This window comes from Colossoma macropomum, unplaced genomic scaffold (assembly GCF_904425465.1).
Source record: "Colossoma macropomum unplaced genomic scaffold, Colossoma_macropomum, whole genome shotgun sequence".
Taxonomy (NCBI): domain Eukaryota; kingdom Metazoa; phylum Chordata; class Actinopteri; order Characiformes; family Serrasalmidae; genus Colossoma; species Colossoma macropomum.
Genome location: NW_023494792.1, coordinates 49,074,181 through 49,090,635, shown reverse-complemented (window position 1 = coordinate 49,090,635; position 16,455 = coordinate 49,074,181). Strand labels below are relative to the sequence as shown.

The 16,455-nt window shown below is 38.3% G+C and overlaps 1 protein-coding gene across 1 annotated transcript in view; it reads right to left on the bottom strand.

Annotated features, from left to right (window-relative positions):
• Positions 1-977: 977 nt before the first annotated feature.
• The window catches only part of dgki (diacylglycerol kinase, iota), a 93,812-nt gene continuing 78,334 nt past the window's right edge, over positions 978-16,455 (bottom strand). The window contains exons 21-32 of the mRNA XM_036577440.1: positions 13,531-13,631; positions 11,055-11,134; positions 8,187-8,231; positions 7,812-7,881; positions 7,679-7,719; positions 6,966-7,090; positions 6,218-6,243; positions 5,842-5,879; positions 4,257-4,377; positions 3,860-3,896; positions 3,521-3,620; positions 978-1,207 (exon numbers count right to left, since the gene is read on the bottom strand). Of these exons, the coding sequence (XP_036433333.1) occupies positions 1,091-1,207; positions 3,521-3,620; positions 3,860-3,896; positions 4,257-4,377; positions 5,842-5,879; positions 6,218-6,243; positions 6,966-7,090; positions 7,679-7,719; positions 7,812-7,881; positions 8,187-8,231; positions 11,055-11,134; positions 13,531-13,631 (901 nt within the window). The 3' untranslated portion in view covers positions 978-1,090. The remainder of the gene's footprint in view (positions 1,208-3,520; positions 3,621-3,859; positions 3,897-4,256; positions 4,378-5,841; positions 5,880-6,217; positions 6,244-6,965; positions 7,091-7,678; positions 7,720-7,811; positions 7,882-8,186; positions 8,232-11,054; positions 11,135-13,530; positions 13,632-16,455) is intronic.

Below are 16,455 nucleotides of genomic sequence, written 5' to 3'. Positions count from 1 at the left end.
ACTGTATGTACACTGATAATAATGTTGACCAATTCAGGTTTTCCACATTGAATTCTCTAAAATATCATCACATGGTCTGTTGATTGAGTCCTGATATGGAAAGAACTTGGACACCCACTCAAAAACAAACCAGAAAAAAAAAGAAATTTCTAGAATGACAGGCACATAATGTCAACTCCCTTAGTGGAAAGAAAGACTTTTTAGTCACTGATGTTAATTACACGATATTAACACAATGTGTCCGAATGGCGCTCTTGCAGTCGTGTTGGCCAGCTAGCAGAGGTTCCTCAGTGGAGGGATGTACTAAAGTGTCCAACAGTCACAAAGTGATTAGTGCTCTATTCCAAGCGTGTTGAGACTCAGTAGCAGTGCTGCATGGTTGGTGGTTCAAATACCAAAAAGCTTACATAAATGATGGCAAACCTCACATCACAGAGGAAGATATGTGAGGCCTTTGCCCACTCATGTATAACATATCATGTAATACAGGCAGAAACTAGAGTTGAACATTGTGGTTGACTACATTTGGTCAAAAGCAAACAGTAGTTTTCCTTCACGTGTTAAAAGGGAGTATTAGAGATGTGGGTTGGTTTAGGCAGCAGTGTAACATTCTGTGTTCCTGCGTTTTCTCTCAGTGTCTTGTCAAACATCAGAAAAGATTCAAAGAAGCCTTCAAGGCCACCACTTTGGGTGGTCTTCCTGGCAACCAATCCCACATCTAACCTTATCCCATGAACCGGGCCATGTGAGAGGAGAACCAAGTCTTTTAAAAGAAAGTACAATCAGTCTTTCAATAAATAAATCAATAAATTAAATCAATAAATAAACGTCAAAAACAAATCCGTTCAAAGCTGTTCTAAACCCACAGTGATTCCAAGGAAGTAACAGCAAGCTATTCCTTTTCAGTGTGGTTCTTCTCCAGAAAGGAGACCAATCCCTGTATGAGCCTCCTTTTGGTCACTTCTATGACCTTCTCACCTCTCCATCGTATTTCCTCTGGATGTGAGCGAGTGAACTCTGATACCTCCGTGAGTGGCGAAAGCCGTGGAATACGGGGGACCAATCTCTTCATACCAGGTGCAGTGTTTGCTCACACGGCCGTCTCCAGGTCCTCACGTGCCGTCGGCTGTTCTGACAGTTGGCTGTCCAGATAGGAGGCCAGTTCAGAGTCACCAGCTTCCTGAGCACAGTCCTTAGGAGTTTTCCCCTGAAAGAAAAGCTCAAAATATGCATTTGTGATATACAGTACTGTGAAAAAGTCAGAGACCACCCCTTCATTTACTGAATTTCCAGTCAAAAAGGCAATGAAGTTATTCATTTTTCAGAGTAAGGAAAAAAAGAAAACATACTTGATAGAAAATTACACAGAAGCCCCACCAACTAAATATAATATTAGGTATTCAGTATGATTTTCAGTATGTAGTGTGTCCACTCTTTACCATAATTACAGTTTCCATTTTTTTAAGAGACTTGCTTTCAGTTTTCTGCAAGAATATTTTTTCCACACTTCCAAAGTCTTAGAATTTGGTTGCATTTTCTGCTTTGCATGATCAAAGTATTTGATCAGCAGATTTTCTTCTTTTTGTCTTTTTCCTAATTTCTAATTTTACCAGGAGTGCCTAAACATTTGCATATTACATAATTCCAGTTTTGGAAACTCATGTTTTTTTCAGTCATTTCCCTTTTTCTTATGCAAGTGGATTATTTTATATCTAATCTTTTCAGAAATATCTCCTGAAAAATGAAAAAAATGTGTTTAATTGCCATTTTGATTGGAAATAAAATAAATCAAGGGTAGGCTCTGACTTGTGTACAGTGCTGTAGAGAATGTCTGCCAATCCCATGTTTACCCTGTTGTTCTATCATCTGCTGAATTACACTAGAAAATGAAAATAAGCTGTCATGACTAATGATGATATCACCTACTCTCAATTCTTGAAATACAAGTTAGATGAAACGGGTACTCGAGGGGAATAAGGTACGTTGAATAATGTCAACCAAGTAATGTTCACTAAAATACATCAGAATACATTCAGAGAACAGGGGTTTTGTGGTCTGTTTTTTGCTGACTTACTGCACCTGATAGGACTCTGAAGGGTGGGCTCTGACTTATGTACAGTACTGCAGAGCAGTTTTAAATACACAACTAAGCTTAAAAGTATCAAAACATACATTTTCCCATGTATAGTCTTATCTACGATCTTACAGAGCGAAGTTCAAGAAAGGTAAATTTGGTTGCATTTTCTGCTTTGCATGATCAAAGTATTTGATCAGCAGATTTTCTTCTTTTTGTCTTTTTCCTAATTTCTAATTTTACCAGGAGTACCTAAACATTTGCATATTACATAATTCCAGTTTTGGAAACTCATGTTTTTTTCAGTCATTTTCCTTTTTCTTATGCAAGTGGATTATTTTATATCTAATCTTTTCAGAAATATCTCCTGAAAAATGAAAAAAATGTGTTTAATTGCCATTTTGATTGGAAATAAAATAAATCAAGGGTAGGCTCTGACTTGTGTACAGTGCTGTAGAGAATGTCTGCCAATCCCATGTTTACCCTGTTGTGCTATCGTCTGCTGAATTACACTAGAAAATGAGCTGTCATGACTAATGATGATATCACCTACTCTCAATTCTTGAAATATAAGTTAGATGAAACGGGTACTCGAGGGGAATAAGGTACGTTGAATAATGTCAACCAAGTAATGTTCACTAAAATACATCAGAATACATTCAGAGAACAGGGGTTTTGTGGTCTGTTTTTTGCTGACTTACTGCACTTGATAGGACTCTGAAGGGTGGGCTCTGACTTATGTACAGTACTGCAGAGCAGTTTTAAATACACAACTAAGCTTAAAAGTATCAAAACATACATTTTCCCATGTATAGTCTTATCTAAGATCTTACAAAGCGAAGTTCAAGAAAGGTAAATACCTTGAAATACATGTGCAAGTGAAACTGAGCTGTTAGGACTAATGCTAATATATCAGCTAGTCTCAACACTTAAAATACATTTTAGAAGAAAAGTGAACTGGCAGGAGTAACACGTTGAATAATGTCAACCAAGTAATGTTAACTGCAATATTTCAGAATACATTCAAAAATCAGGGTTTTTTGTGGTTTGTTTTGTGCTGACTTACTGCACATGATAGGACTCTGAAGGGTGGGCTCTACTTATGTACAGTACTGCAGTTTTAAATACTCAACTAAGCCTACATGTATCAAAACATACACTTTCCCATGTATGGTCTTATCTACGATCTAAATACATGTGAAAACGAGCTGTCATGACTAATGATGATATCACCTAGTCCTGAAATACATTTTAGAAGTAACGTGACTAGCAGGAATAATGTACGTTGAATAATGCCAACCAAGTAACGTTAACTAGAATACTTGTCTCAACATGCAGAGGAGATTTAGTGAACAGTGTTTTTTGTGGGCTGTTTCTGGGGCCTCACTGCACCTGATAGGACGTCATACATAGTCACGGGTTGCAAGCCAAGAAAAAAAGACTCACAAGGAAGTTTGCTTTGTTGGTAGAAGCCCCGGCCTCCACCAAGCGTCGAGACACGTCATGATGTCGCTGCTGAGCAGCTTTGTGCAGTGCGGTGTCTCCGCTAAAAGAAAAACATTACGTTATGTAAGCGCTGTGTATGTCACTTCTAGCGCATTGTGAAACACATCACTGTTGTAAGAAAAACTTTGAAGCAATAACCATGTGGGGGAAAAATCTTCTAAATGTCTGTTAATGTCACTTTGGAAGTTTTCTACTAGTCCACTTCAGACATTGTAAAGGGCATCTAACATCTTCAGACAGCACGTGACAACAATAAGCAGATTATCTACTGATACTTACGTCTCCTTCTCTGTTAGATCCAGGATCAACTTTGAACCTGGAAAACAACAGAGGGAAAAACATGAAGGCCAAACACAGTGCATGGCCAGCGAATGCAGAGATTTTTAAGAAAAGGTTTTGTGTGGGTGATGAAAAAACACTTTGTGTGGGTGATGTGTGAAGTCTACACTTTGTGTGCGTGATGTGCAAAGAACCTTTGGCACATTGCATTCCACTGATAATGGTGAAATGGTTTGGTTTGTGGTTTAGTACAAGGACACATAGGCCAAATTCAAAATGGTGCCCTACTCCTTATGAAGTGCACAGGACATAAGCTAATGGCTTTTACACCCAGTGCAGAGCACAAAATGCCAAATTTGGTGTCATTGAAGATTAAACTCTGAAGTGTGGCTCTCACCGTGCTGCAGGATGAAGCTCACTACCTCACTGTGGCCATTCTGAGAGGCCAGGTGCAAAGCAGACTGACCTCCTGAGTCCCTCACCAACAAACTGAGCCCACTACTACAAGAACTGGACAACTAGGAGAGGAAAAAAAAGAGATGTGAGAAATAAAACGACATAAGCAATAATCACTGCGATGAATATCCTGATGAGAAACAATTCATTTGTTCTTTTTTACTGGTGCACGCTGGTATAAAAATAAAAAAACCCAAAACATTCTATTATACTTTACTGATCCTACAAGGGAAATTTGTCATTTTGCTGCCTAACTACAGTCATATGCAATATTCAGGCACGTATGGCCGAATTACGTTTGGTCAAAGAGAAAATAACCACACACTTTAATTTAAATCACATTTTCATGCACAGTTACTGCTTATTTGCTGAGCTTAACATATTGGAAAATAAATGTGGCCTGTAGTTATGTAATAGTTGTTATGGCACATTTTATATTTTATGATTATTTTTTTTCATTATGTAAAAATAACCAAATAAATAGAAATTCTGCCCTTAAATGTGCAGAAAAATGGCATGTTTAAGGATGTTCCCTGAAGAGGATGGATTAACTTATTTTCAACAAAACATTTGACAGAGAAGCATTTCCATACAATTGTAAGCCCAGTCTAGGAGCAGCACAGCGTCACCACCAGTGCCTTGGCCAAGGGCACAACCAAGTATACCCAGTCCTGTATATTCAATAAGTATATTCAGTCCTGGAATTTGAACCCATGAACTAATGGTTTCTGGCTTACTTCTCCCACCACTATGATGCACTGAATTTACATGATTGAAATGTGAACATCGTTTCCATATCGATAAAACATATTACTTCAAGACAGCTAACAGTACCCTCCTTTGAGCAATGCCACATTTAAAGGACTACTTCCTTTAGGTTCCCTAAAGCAGTTGTTCTCAAACCAGTCCCCAGGGCCCCCAGACAGTCCACACTAGCTCCTTTTACGCTTGGCTTTAACTTTGTGTTGGGAGTTGGGATCAGGCAAAAATGTGAACCATCTGGAGGGCCCTGAGGACTGGTATAAGAAGGTTCTGCTGCCCTACCCTCAAGGGTATGTCTTTGGTACTTATAGTTAGGGAACATAATTGTACCTTTTTAAATGGTGGTTAAATTTTTTTAAGCTGCATGACTCCATACAACCTGTCTTGACTCCAGGCATTTTGTTTTATTTTTCTATTTTTTAAAAAAAAAATATAGTAATGAAAAGGTACACCTTTTGTAAATGTAGTGTAACAATGAAACTCACAATTCAACACAACATGTATCTGTGAGGACACATTTACGTTGTTTGTACCTTGGAGAACTAAAATTTAGCTGGACAGTACCCTCTTAGTGTGTTCTTTTCCATTTGTGAATGTATCTATTCCACACTGCTAGAGAGGCATCTTTTTGTACAGTCATGCCACACTCAGGTGTAAACAATGAGCCTGTGATGTTTCTCACACCCCCAGCAAACATGAAGACCAATGATTATTCAGTTTCGTTTCTAAAAAAAAACAAGCATGTCTGGAAATGTCTGGCTTACCGTTCTCAGATCACCTGAGCTGGCTGCAGTCAGCAAAGCTGCAACACAGACATACAACCAATGAGTTTAACCACTCACCTTTACAAATCATAAGAAAGTTAGATCTTCTGTAAGTCATTCTAATTCCTAAATGCTCTAGCTAGCGTATCTTCAGGTGTAATTTAGCTCATTTCTACAAAAGGAGATGGGGATAGTTCTACTGGGCGGAGCTTACTCCTCGTGACTCATGTGATCTTAAGGGATTTCCCAGATGTCAAAGTCCTATGGAATGACTAATGGTAAACTTACGGGAAAGAAACATTCCTACAGTTTTTGCACCTGCTTGTATAACGTTGCTCATAACCTTTCACCTAAATGATAAGTTTGCATACTGTACCTTGTTCCTCTGTTGTCAAAGGAGCACTGCAAAGACAAACGGGCAAAAGAATGAGCCACATTTTACCTTTTTATTTCTGATTTTTCATGTTAGACTTTACAATGCAAAAAAACACTGTAATAAGCAATGCCTGTTTTACAACAAGCTTTGACATTTGAGGTTGAGCTAATAATTACATTCATTTTAAATCATGCAGCACAGATAATCTGTGAGAATAAACAGACACACTATATGTCCAAAAGTAATTAGTGAACTCAGCTGCTTTAAGCTGCAACTGTTGCTGATACAGGTACTCAATTGTGCACACAGTTTTTATAATCTCCACAGAAACGCACTGTCAATAGAACAGGAGCAGCAGCACATGAAGCCTGCATTCTCTGTAATGACGAGCACCATCCAGTACCTTTGAGATGAGTTCGTGATCCAGAACTAATCACCCAACATCACATGCCCTCACTAATGCTGTTGTGACTGAATGCAATCAAATCCTCACAGCAATGTTCCAACATCTCTGTAAAGCCTTGGCAGAAGAGTAGAGGCTGTTACTGCAGCAAAGGCTGTCCAAACTCCCTATTAATATCCATGATTTCAGAAGAAATGTTGCATGAACAAGTGTCTAAAAACTTTTGGACATATAGTGTATGACTTGATGTCTAGGAAAAAAGAAGAGTAACGTATGTATGAGAGAGCCAGGTTCTCTTTTCTGCTAAACAGCTCTGTTATGAAGAACAGGGTGAGTAATTCTCACCTGGGGCTGGGTTCCACCACCACATCAGGCATTTCTGGGACTCGGCCCTGGCTCACCGGTGGCACCTCATGGTCCAGAATGAACACCTCGTCCTGACAAATTTCCGTCACAAAGTGCAAATGCTCCTATAAAAACAGAGACACCATATACACACCATATACACTACTGTTCAAAAGATTGGAATCAATGTTTTCAACAATATAAAACCAATTTATTTGTAGAAAAATGTGAACTGATTATGTTTGTGCTGTGCAACTTTACAGGTTTGATATAATTAGGACGAAATGAAGATGTTTTAGATTATTTTGATTTTCAAAAGTGGTGATCAAATCTTAAGTCAAAAAAACTGAAAAAAAATACTGTAATCAGAGAATTACAGAATATGATTTATGCCTTAGTAAATTCTTGTTGATCCCAAAATACTCCAGAAACATTGAATACAACATCTAAAACTATTTTATTGTCCAGTTAAAGGATTTAAATGTATTGCATAAGTTACTGTTATATACCACATTGTGAACTATTGGTTCTGCACTAAAATGCAACATGTGGAGATTCCACTTGAATAATATATACAACATCATTACACTGATAGTGTAAACTGATGTGATATATTTTATTCATGTGGAAATAATGCACCCAAGTAAACTCCATGCATTTTTTTTTCAGTGGACTAACTCAAACATGACTTTCTGAGTGAATCTAAGACCTACCTGAGCCTTGTCTATACGGTAAAACCGGTCAGCTGATGTGGCTGAAAAAGAAAACAATGTGTTGTTCTAATAATTATTCCATTTTGAGTTATGCATTGCAGATAATGTGTAAGAATGAACAGTTATGACTCACAGTCTAGGAAACTCCAGTTAGGAGACAGTCTGTGTGCAGATGCAGGCCGGGGCAAACCTCTGCTTTCATCCTGAGAAAGACATCCAGATTCCCACAGTCACACTTTGTAGGATTTGTAGTGACACAAAGTGCAATTAAGAGACACACACATAGCTAAGCGTAATCACTTCATGTATTACATATGCAGCATATCATTAGACATACAGAACTTTCTCATAATATTAGGAACAAAACATAAATGGCCAACATGGCTAAATGTAGCATTTAGGCAGATGAAATTATAGTCTATACTACATTTTCTATACTAAATATTTAAATATATGCAGCCCTGCATGTTACAGCAGTGGAAAGTTTCAGCTCAAGGTATTTTTTTACCTGATAGTGCACTCTATGTCCAGCAGAGGGAGCCTGATGCAGGTCCTATTAAAAACAGTAGCACATTAATGACTAACCAGAGGATGCATAAAGGGTCAAACTGGCCTAATGGTGTTATTTGGAATATTTTATCAATTAAAAATGTAATTCCTTGATATTCCAGGTATTCCTCAAAAATTTGTTTATGATCTTCACAAATGTCTTTCCCATATTTCTTGGTCAGAGGTGCTCAATAAATAACATTTTTGTACTACTACCCCACACCTTCGAAAGGGGGTCGAAATGACTCCCTATGCTTTTCTAATGGAATTTTGACTCACCATGGTAATTTTATATATGTTTTGTCAATTGTCAAAGACTATTTAATTCCTTTACATTTTATGGATTAATCAAAAATGGTTGACTGTCAATTTCAAAAGATATTTCATATGACAATTAGTCTTTGTAAAAGAGTCAACTCGTTTACCAGAGGATTTTGTCCTGGATTGGTGTTTTTTTTATCATGTACATTTTTATCAACAATTTCATTTCTAAGAATATTTGATTATTTTATATGCCTCTTCCATACGTATCTCATTTTGTCCCATATTAACTGCTATTCAGAATTTGCCTCAGACATTAGTTGCCACAGCAATACTCAACTGTCAACTCACTGCAATCATTAAACTACTGTTCATGTGATCATGTAAGGTAAGTTCTGTCACATAATGTATTCTTTCCTTTGAGAATCTATAACATGCATTTTAAAACAGATATTCAGATCTTTTAAATCAGCTATCTAGCTAACTAACATTAGCTGACTAGGAAATTTTGAATGCTGCTTTATAGACATGTTACTGAGTAACGGCTTAATGGACTGAGAGAATAACTAACTAACTAACTAAATAAATAAATAAATAAATGTTGCTTATTCATCAGTCATTCATTCTGGCACCTCTTTGTCAAGTCATTTGTGTTTCTAATACATTATGATGAAGTTCATCTTTTTTTACCATATACATACAAGAAGCAATCAATGAACACGACTGAAACATGAAAACATATCTTCAAATACTTAAATTATTTAATTATGTTGAAGGATAAAAAACAGGATAGTTTTTCTCTGAGGAAAACCATTCTTTCCAATACTGGTCATTTTGATCCCCTTTATGCACTTGTGTAGGTTTTTTTTGGGGGGGTTCTAAGGTTAATAACATCAGCTAATGTTGAAGTTTTCAGTCCAATCCTTAATGACCCCAGTCAGTCCACACATGAGTGAGAAAATCAAAAACACTGCCAAATCTGTTCAGGTGTGTTGAGAGTTCTAAGAGAACAAAATCTGGACCAACTGGCAGTACTCAAAGACTGCCCAGGTAATCTTGAAGCAGCAAGAAGCAACATACATAAGCAGATAATGTCCAAACAATGTCCACTTTTCAAAGAGGGCCAGATCGTACTGTGTCAGAGCACCTGAGGGCCAAAATATTGTTCACAAATGATTCAAAATATTATGTTTTCAAAATAATCTACCGTGTTTCTTATCACTGTATAAAAGATGCACGAGACTTCTGTTATTGTTCGATTGTTAAGAGCAGTTTGGATCAGTAAGCACTTATAACATTACATTTAAGAGTAGCAGTAAAACATGTCTAATGTGGTAGTATGTTCCTGTTTAAGTTTTTATTTAGTTAGATGTTTGATATGTTCTTTACATATCAAATAAACAAGTAGAACGGGTTAAACAGCATAAGCTTTTGTTCAAACTTAAAGGGTCAACATTTGCAGGTGTTTTAGTTTCTTTACCCTCTCCTGTGATGTTCATGGTGTGTTCCATGTCTGTTTATATTAAATTCATTGCAGTCTTTTGAAATATGAGGCTCATTTGTTGTGGCTCTCGATGAAAACATGTTTAAATTTCCATCAAAATCTCCAGTTCTCAGTGTTAGTTTGAGCTTTATGGCTGCACTCTGAACTAAATGTGGTCAGTGAATGAAGCTGCAGGTCTAGTCAGAGAAGAAAGGCTCTTAAACTTCGACTAACTTTGTTACCACAGTGCAGCGTGTTACACTGTAATCTTACATCACTGCTGCCACCATCAGGTGAAAGGAAGGCCTGCAGCATAATGGCTGCAGGGCCACTTATAACACACTCTAAAACGAAAGACACGAGCTGATTAGAAACTGTCTGCGGGCCGCGTTTGGCCCTGGGGCCACACTTTGGACACCCCTGACATAAGCAAAAGATCAGTTAACGTCAATCATTGGAAATGTGCCAATCACAAATAGTTGGTGATGCTGTATTCATGAGTATAGAGTACAGTTCTTATATAAGTTCGACATACAGACCTTTTTCCCCACAAACATGTTTTCAAATGGCTGTTACTAATTCAGGTTCTGTTAAAATATATAACTTAGAAATGATAACTTTGCTAATTATGGCATAACTTCATTCTACGTGTACCTTCAAGTGATAGTTTGGCCAAAAATCAAATCACAGTCCGCCCCCCATCCCAAATGTTGCTGATCAGCCAAGATATGTTTGCTGTCTGATGTCTACTCTTCATTTTGTACTGGAGCTAAGAGGCTAATGTAGCTAAGTAATGGAAACTTATAGCCACCGACTTAGCCACCGAAACTTATAGCTAACAGTAGCAGCCTTCTTGAAACCTAAATTTTGTCCATTTTTAAAGATAATGGTGTGACTCTTTGCTGTGAGTCAGGTTTGTGTGCCAGGAGACTGAAGTAATTACTGCATGTCTTTGTTGATGGTGAGTTTTAGGAGCACTAAAGTGCCTGGGAGGACGCACTGCCCCAGTAATCAGCAGCAGTGCTGCACTGACGGCAGAGCAGCTGGTCTGGCAGAGAAAAACCACTCAGGGGAGCGCCTCACCTCCTGCAGTCTGTCAATGTAGAGTCGACATGTTTCTAGGTCACAGTCTCCTCTTACCACCACGATGCCAACAGGGGTAGCTACACAAACACAAACACACACAGAATTAATATCTGCCAATAATAAATATCACACAATGAAGTCATTGCTAAATCCATCTGTGAAGGCAATACAGTACCAGGAATGGGAACAAATTCAGGATGGAAACAGCATGAAAATTTCCTTTCATGATTATCACAGTTTTCTGTATTATTGCTGTATTGCTCAAATATTAAAATGCACATTTAAATAATGTGTCATATTGATAGATTATTTGTTGAACTCAAATCACTACTCTTATGAAGTACCAAAAAGTACAAAAAGATTTTTTAGGTAATGTCCTTATAGCACCCCTTTGTGGAGAATCTTCAGCCTTCTAAACATCAGTGAGTGAGTTAGAGTTAGTTACTTAGGCTACGTTTACACAGCAGGTAAAAGTGGCCCAAATCCTTTGTGTCATCTGTGTGTCAGTGTGAACAGCAAAAACACACTGAATCTGACATTTTCAGTTCCGATTTGAGACACTATCATGTGGTACTGAAATCCGATACATATCTGATATGTGGCAATGCGACTCAGTCTGAACAGCCAGATCAGAATACATGCTGCTTTTACATCAATCCAACTCGACATTCATCATAATTTCGCCCTGCAGAGACCTCATAAAGATTTGGGGTGATATTTCTGTACAAAAATTAGAAGAGACTTATCCAAAACCCTCTGTGTTTGAAGAGATTTTGAAAGAAATGACCGAACACAGCCGTAGTAGAATTAGGCTGCTGCGTCAAAGGACAGTTGAAAAATCTGTTTAAAGAATCTGAGGACATGAACCGAAAAGGTGACCGTGTCCAAATAACGTGGACTTTTTATGGCAAGCTTGAACACATTCTGGGTGATAAGCCCAGCTGTCAGTCAATGAAGCTTCATGATCGCTCCTGTGGTGCTGGTGAAGATGACACTGAAAGCTCCAGAGCGGACTGGCGTTCATTGGAAGTAATGATTGTTTACCTCTGGATGAGCACACCACGTGAAGCAACATGAAGCATTGCTTTTTTGCACATGCTGGTCAGTTTAAGAGCTGATCTTTTCAGACTAATGTCGCAGGTCACATTTAAAAAAATAATGTGAACAGCCAAACAACAAAATCGGATTTGGTGAGAAAATCAGATTTGGGCCACTTTTACTGCTGTGTGAACATAGCCTTAGTAAAATATTGAGCGAGTTAGTTACTGTGAGTTAGTTAGCTAGTGAGTGAGTTGGTCAGTCAGTTAGCAAGTGAGTGACATAGTCAGTGAGCTATGAAGAAAACCAATATAAAACAGGGAAAAACACAAAACAGGGCCTGTGAAACATAATCAATGACAAGAAAAGCAACCAGGGGTATAAATACACTGAGATGAAACAAAAAATCTGGGACTAACGAGAGGACAGGGCTCTCTGTCTCTACCCACAGGTGAGACAGATAACTGGGACAGGGTGGACACAGGAACAAAAACAACAACAAAAGCACGTGGTTAGGGACAGGTGACGGACTAGACTGGGGCAGGAACAGAAAATGGCAGAGACAGACCAGGGAAACCACGACAACAAGCCAAGTCTGTGAGGTGATTTGCATCTAAAATCAATTACAGTTTAAATAAATATTAAATTATTACCAGCACTATTTGTTTACTGCTCAGATTATATGTAACATGTCCTGTTCTTTATTGCCACTGTGACTTCTGTGATAGAAATTGTGCACAGTTATCAGAATTAGTAAAATTAGAATTTTGTATGATTATGAATGGCTTTAATATCATGGAATATCATTAAAACTGTGCCACCACTATGTCATACCTAGCTTTGCTGAAAGTAATTCCATGATATGAGCCACTGCTGATGGTTGTGTCCCTCTCTCTGTCTTTCGTTATTCAGACTGAGCAAAACCAGAATCTTTACACAAAGATTTGCTCAAACATTGTCTTTTTTTGTAATGATCATTGACACAGACTGAGTTTATTAATATTTTGTGTTTCTTCCTTTATAACTGCCTCACATAGTTTTTTCACGCTTTCATAATTTTTTTTTGTAATGAACTGCCTCCCCCGCATTCTTCACTGCTCCAAAGACTGTTGACTCATCAGTGCGTTTTTAATATTGTGCAAGTGGTAAGTGCTTGGATTTTTTTTCTCTGCATTTCCCAACATAGTCCCATAAGTTCTCAGTGGTGAATGTGCAGTCTTGACATCAGCTGAATTCATCTCGTGTTGCCTTAATAGAATAACACGCACACATGAATGTGCTTCAAACTCATTAAAAACAGAGGCTGAACATCAGTGTATCATGCTCTGTCTGTGTACTAAAGGCCATCAACAAGCTTTCTTATGTCGTGACTTAATCCAGGAGAGAGTAATCAGTGAGATTAATAAAGAGAGTAATCAGTGCAGAAATCACTCACAGTTGTCCCGCAGTCGCTCCTTGTCGAACTGCAGACTCTCGTACTCTTGCAGGCTGATGCGGTTGACCCGCAGTCGCAGGCGTTCAGGCACCGCATGCGGGCTGCAAAGAAAACAGACACACAGGCAGGACATGCATCAGCACACAGGTGGCTCCCTGCTGCACCCTGGTGTTGAAGGCAAAGGCACAACACCCATTTCCCATTTCCTTCACCGCTTCTCCACTCGCCTTATTCACACAGTGGACACTTTGCTTATTCTCAACTCACAGGTTGATAACAGGATAATTACTCAGTCAGCATCTACAAGAAAGTGCTGCAAAAATGTGGCATCCTTCATCTAAGCCTTAAAAGTGTTAAAAATGAGTCTGCAAAGACACTTTCTATAGACTGACTAATTACTGTTCCCACCTTATGTGTAACGTAACAAGTGAAATGGCCACTGTGTGAATAGGCACTCACTGATTTAGCTGAGGAGAACCATACGGTTACCAAGCAGCATGTGGAGATTATGCGGCTCTCGGAAACTAACTTTAAAGGTACAATAAGTAGAATTTGTCATTAAAGTGATACTGCAGTTTAGGGCTGCAACAAATATTCAATAAAATTTTATAATTAAAATATTCAAAAATGGAGAAGTAATTTGAGCAATGGGTACTTTTACTCGTTTTTATGAAACCGTGCTTCTGTGTATAGTTTTTGTCAGTCTGATAGGAAACAAAGTTTTGTTTGTGAAGCTAAACATTTATATAATGTAATTTTTCATTAAACATGTTATCAGAAGAATTACACAAACAAAAGTGTCAACCAGTAACATCGAGAAACAGTGTGAATGAAATAATAAATACAACAGCAGAGTTTTTTACCATCTGCCTTATCAATGTATCTATTTCTAAATGTATTCTGATTATGTTACTTTTTCATGTAATGTAACGAAATACATTACTGAACACATTTCGACAGTGTATTCAGTATTCAACGTTTACTACTTTTTCAGAGTATGTTGCCCAACCCTGACCAGTAGTGGCCAGTAGCAGCACATCTAAAGATGATCTGCCTGCACATTATGCAAAAACAGCGATTTATGATTAGCCTCTTTTCATGCCAGTCGAATGGCCCTTTCCAATTAAAGCGGCACTGATATCTTGGCAGTAGTCAGAAAGTCGGGCTGTCAAAACTCTATTTCTAACCGTCTGTATTAGAGCTCTAATTTGAGGCGATAATATTGGTCGGTCATCTGGAACATCGTTACTGACAAGAGTTGACCAAAAAGCTGTTTTCAGTTTTTAAGACAATGTGGTGACACTGCTCTCCTACAATGCTTATCACTGTCATGTTCAAACGGTCTCAGCAACCTCCTCAGGGGTGCCAGATTGGGAAGGATTCCCCATGAAACAGCAGTTTTTCCATTACCTTTTAGCATTTCAAGTTTCATAAATATATAAACATAAGATTTAATCACTTAAGTGAAACACATATCTTTGCATATTCTTATAGAATATTCAAATATTCAAGACAATACTCAAAAAAATATTTGAAAATGAAAATGTTTGATAGTTGCAGCCCTACAGCGTTTTAAGTGGTGATGGTAAATGCCTGTGTACCACAGTCTGTTTTATTACAGCAGGGAGAGTATAATGTGAAAAATATTACTTAGTGTACCTTTAAATATATCAGTAACCCTTAGAAGCCTAGAGTTTTTGCTGTGGTTTTGCTGTACTACTTAAGCGGAGCTTTGGGATTACATCATCAATTACATAATGAATTTCATTTACATTTGATTTGCATTTTGTATCAACAGTCTAGAGTCTGCACCTCCTAGAAGCGACAAAACATAGAAAAAATCCATAGAATGTTTTTTTTCTTTCCGTCCACAAAACAATACCTTTTCATCAAATCCGAATCATAATAAAATATCTCCTCTACTACTAACAAACACAAATGTGGTATTGATTGACAGTTTAGAATCTGCAATTTCAAAAGAATTTCTCTGCTTGTTTCAATGCGCTACGACTCAGAAGTAATTAACATGAAATGACACTGTTTTTGGTCATCGCCAGCCATAACTGTGACTTCTAAGGGTTTACATAAAACTATTGCACATGAAGGGGAAAGAAGAGGGTTATGAAAAATTATGCTGAAGAACAATTGTACACATTTTACAAAGTTAGTTTAGGCTTCTGTGGGTAACATCAAACGTTCAAGTGAGCATTTATGAGATCTAAACCCATCATCCAGCTACTGTTCACCTTTATCAGAGGCAAAAGGGGCTTCTACCTTGGACCACATTTCACTGTGAGCTGATGAACCACCAAAACTTGTGGCACTAAAACACACACTGGACATCTAGGTGGAGCAGACGAACACAAGCACGCACACAAGAACACTAACAAAGACGCAGAACTTGTGTGTGCTGTCTGCACAGTCACACACGGACCCTCCATCCACACTCACACACACGTGCACACGCACAAACACACACTCGCTCGGCACGGCTGAGCAGTGTGAGGTGGGTGTGCGAGAGTGTGTGTGGTGAGGGTGAGAGAGATATACTTACACAGAGAAGGAGTCTGGGGGAGCAGAGAGGCGGCGCAAATCTGCTGCGCACACTTTCTGAATGCTGAACGCCAGCAAAGGCAACACAGGAGCACAGGCAAGCCAGAGAGAGAGAGAGAGAGAGAGAGAGAGAGAGAGGCAGGGGTAGATGAGAGACAAACATAGATAAGGGGGTCAATTATTAGCATGGAGGAGGTGGAAAATTAAAGAAATAGTTCAGCAAAAAAAAATGTAATTTACACAGTTTTCCCTTTCTCCTAGTAGAGCTGATAAGCCAACATGTTTGGTGTCTGAGGATTGCTTTTTGAGCTATGAGGCTAATGTAGCCTATAGCCTATAGCCACCAACTACAGCTATAAACAGTGACAGCAG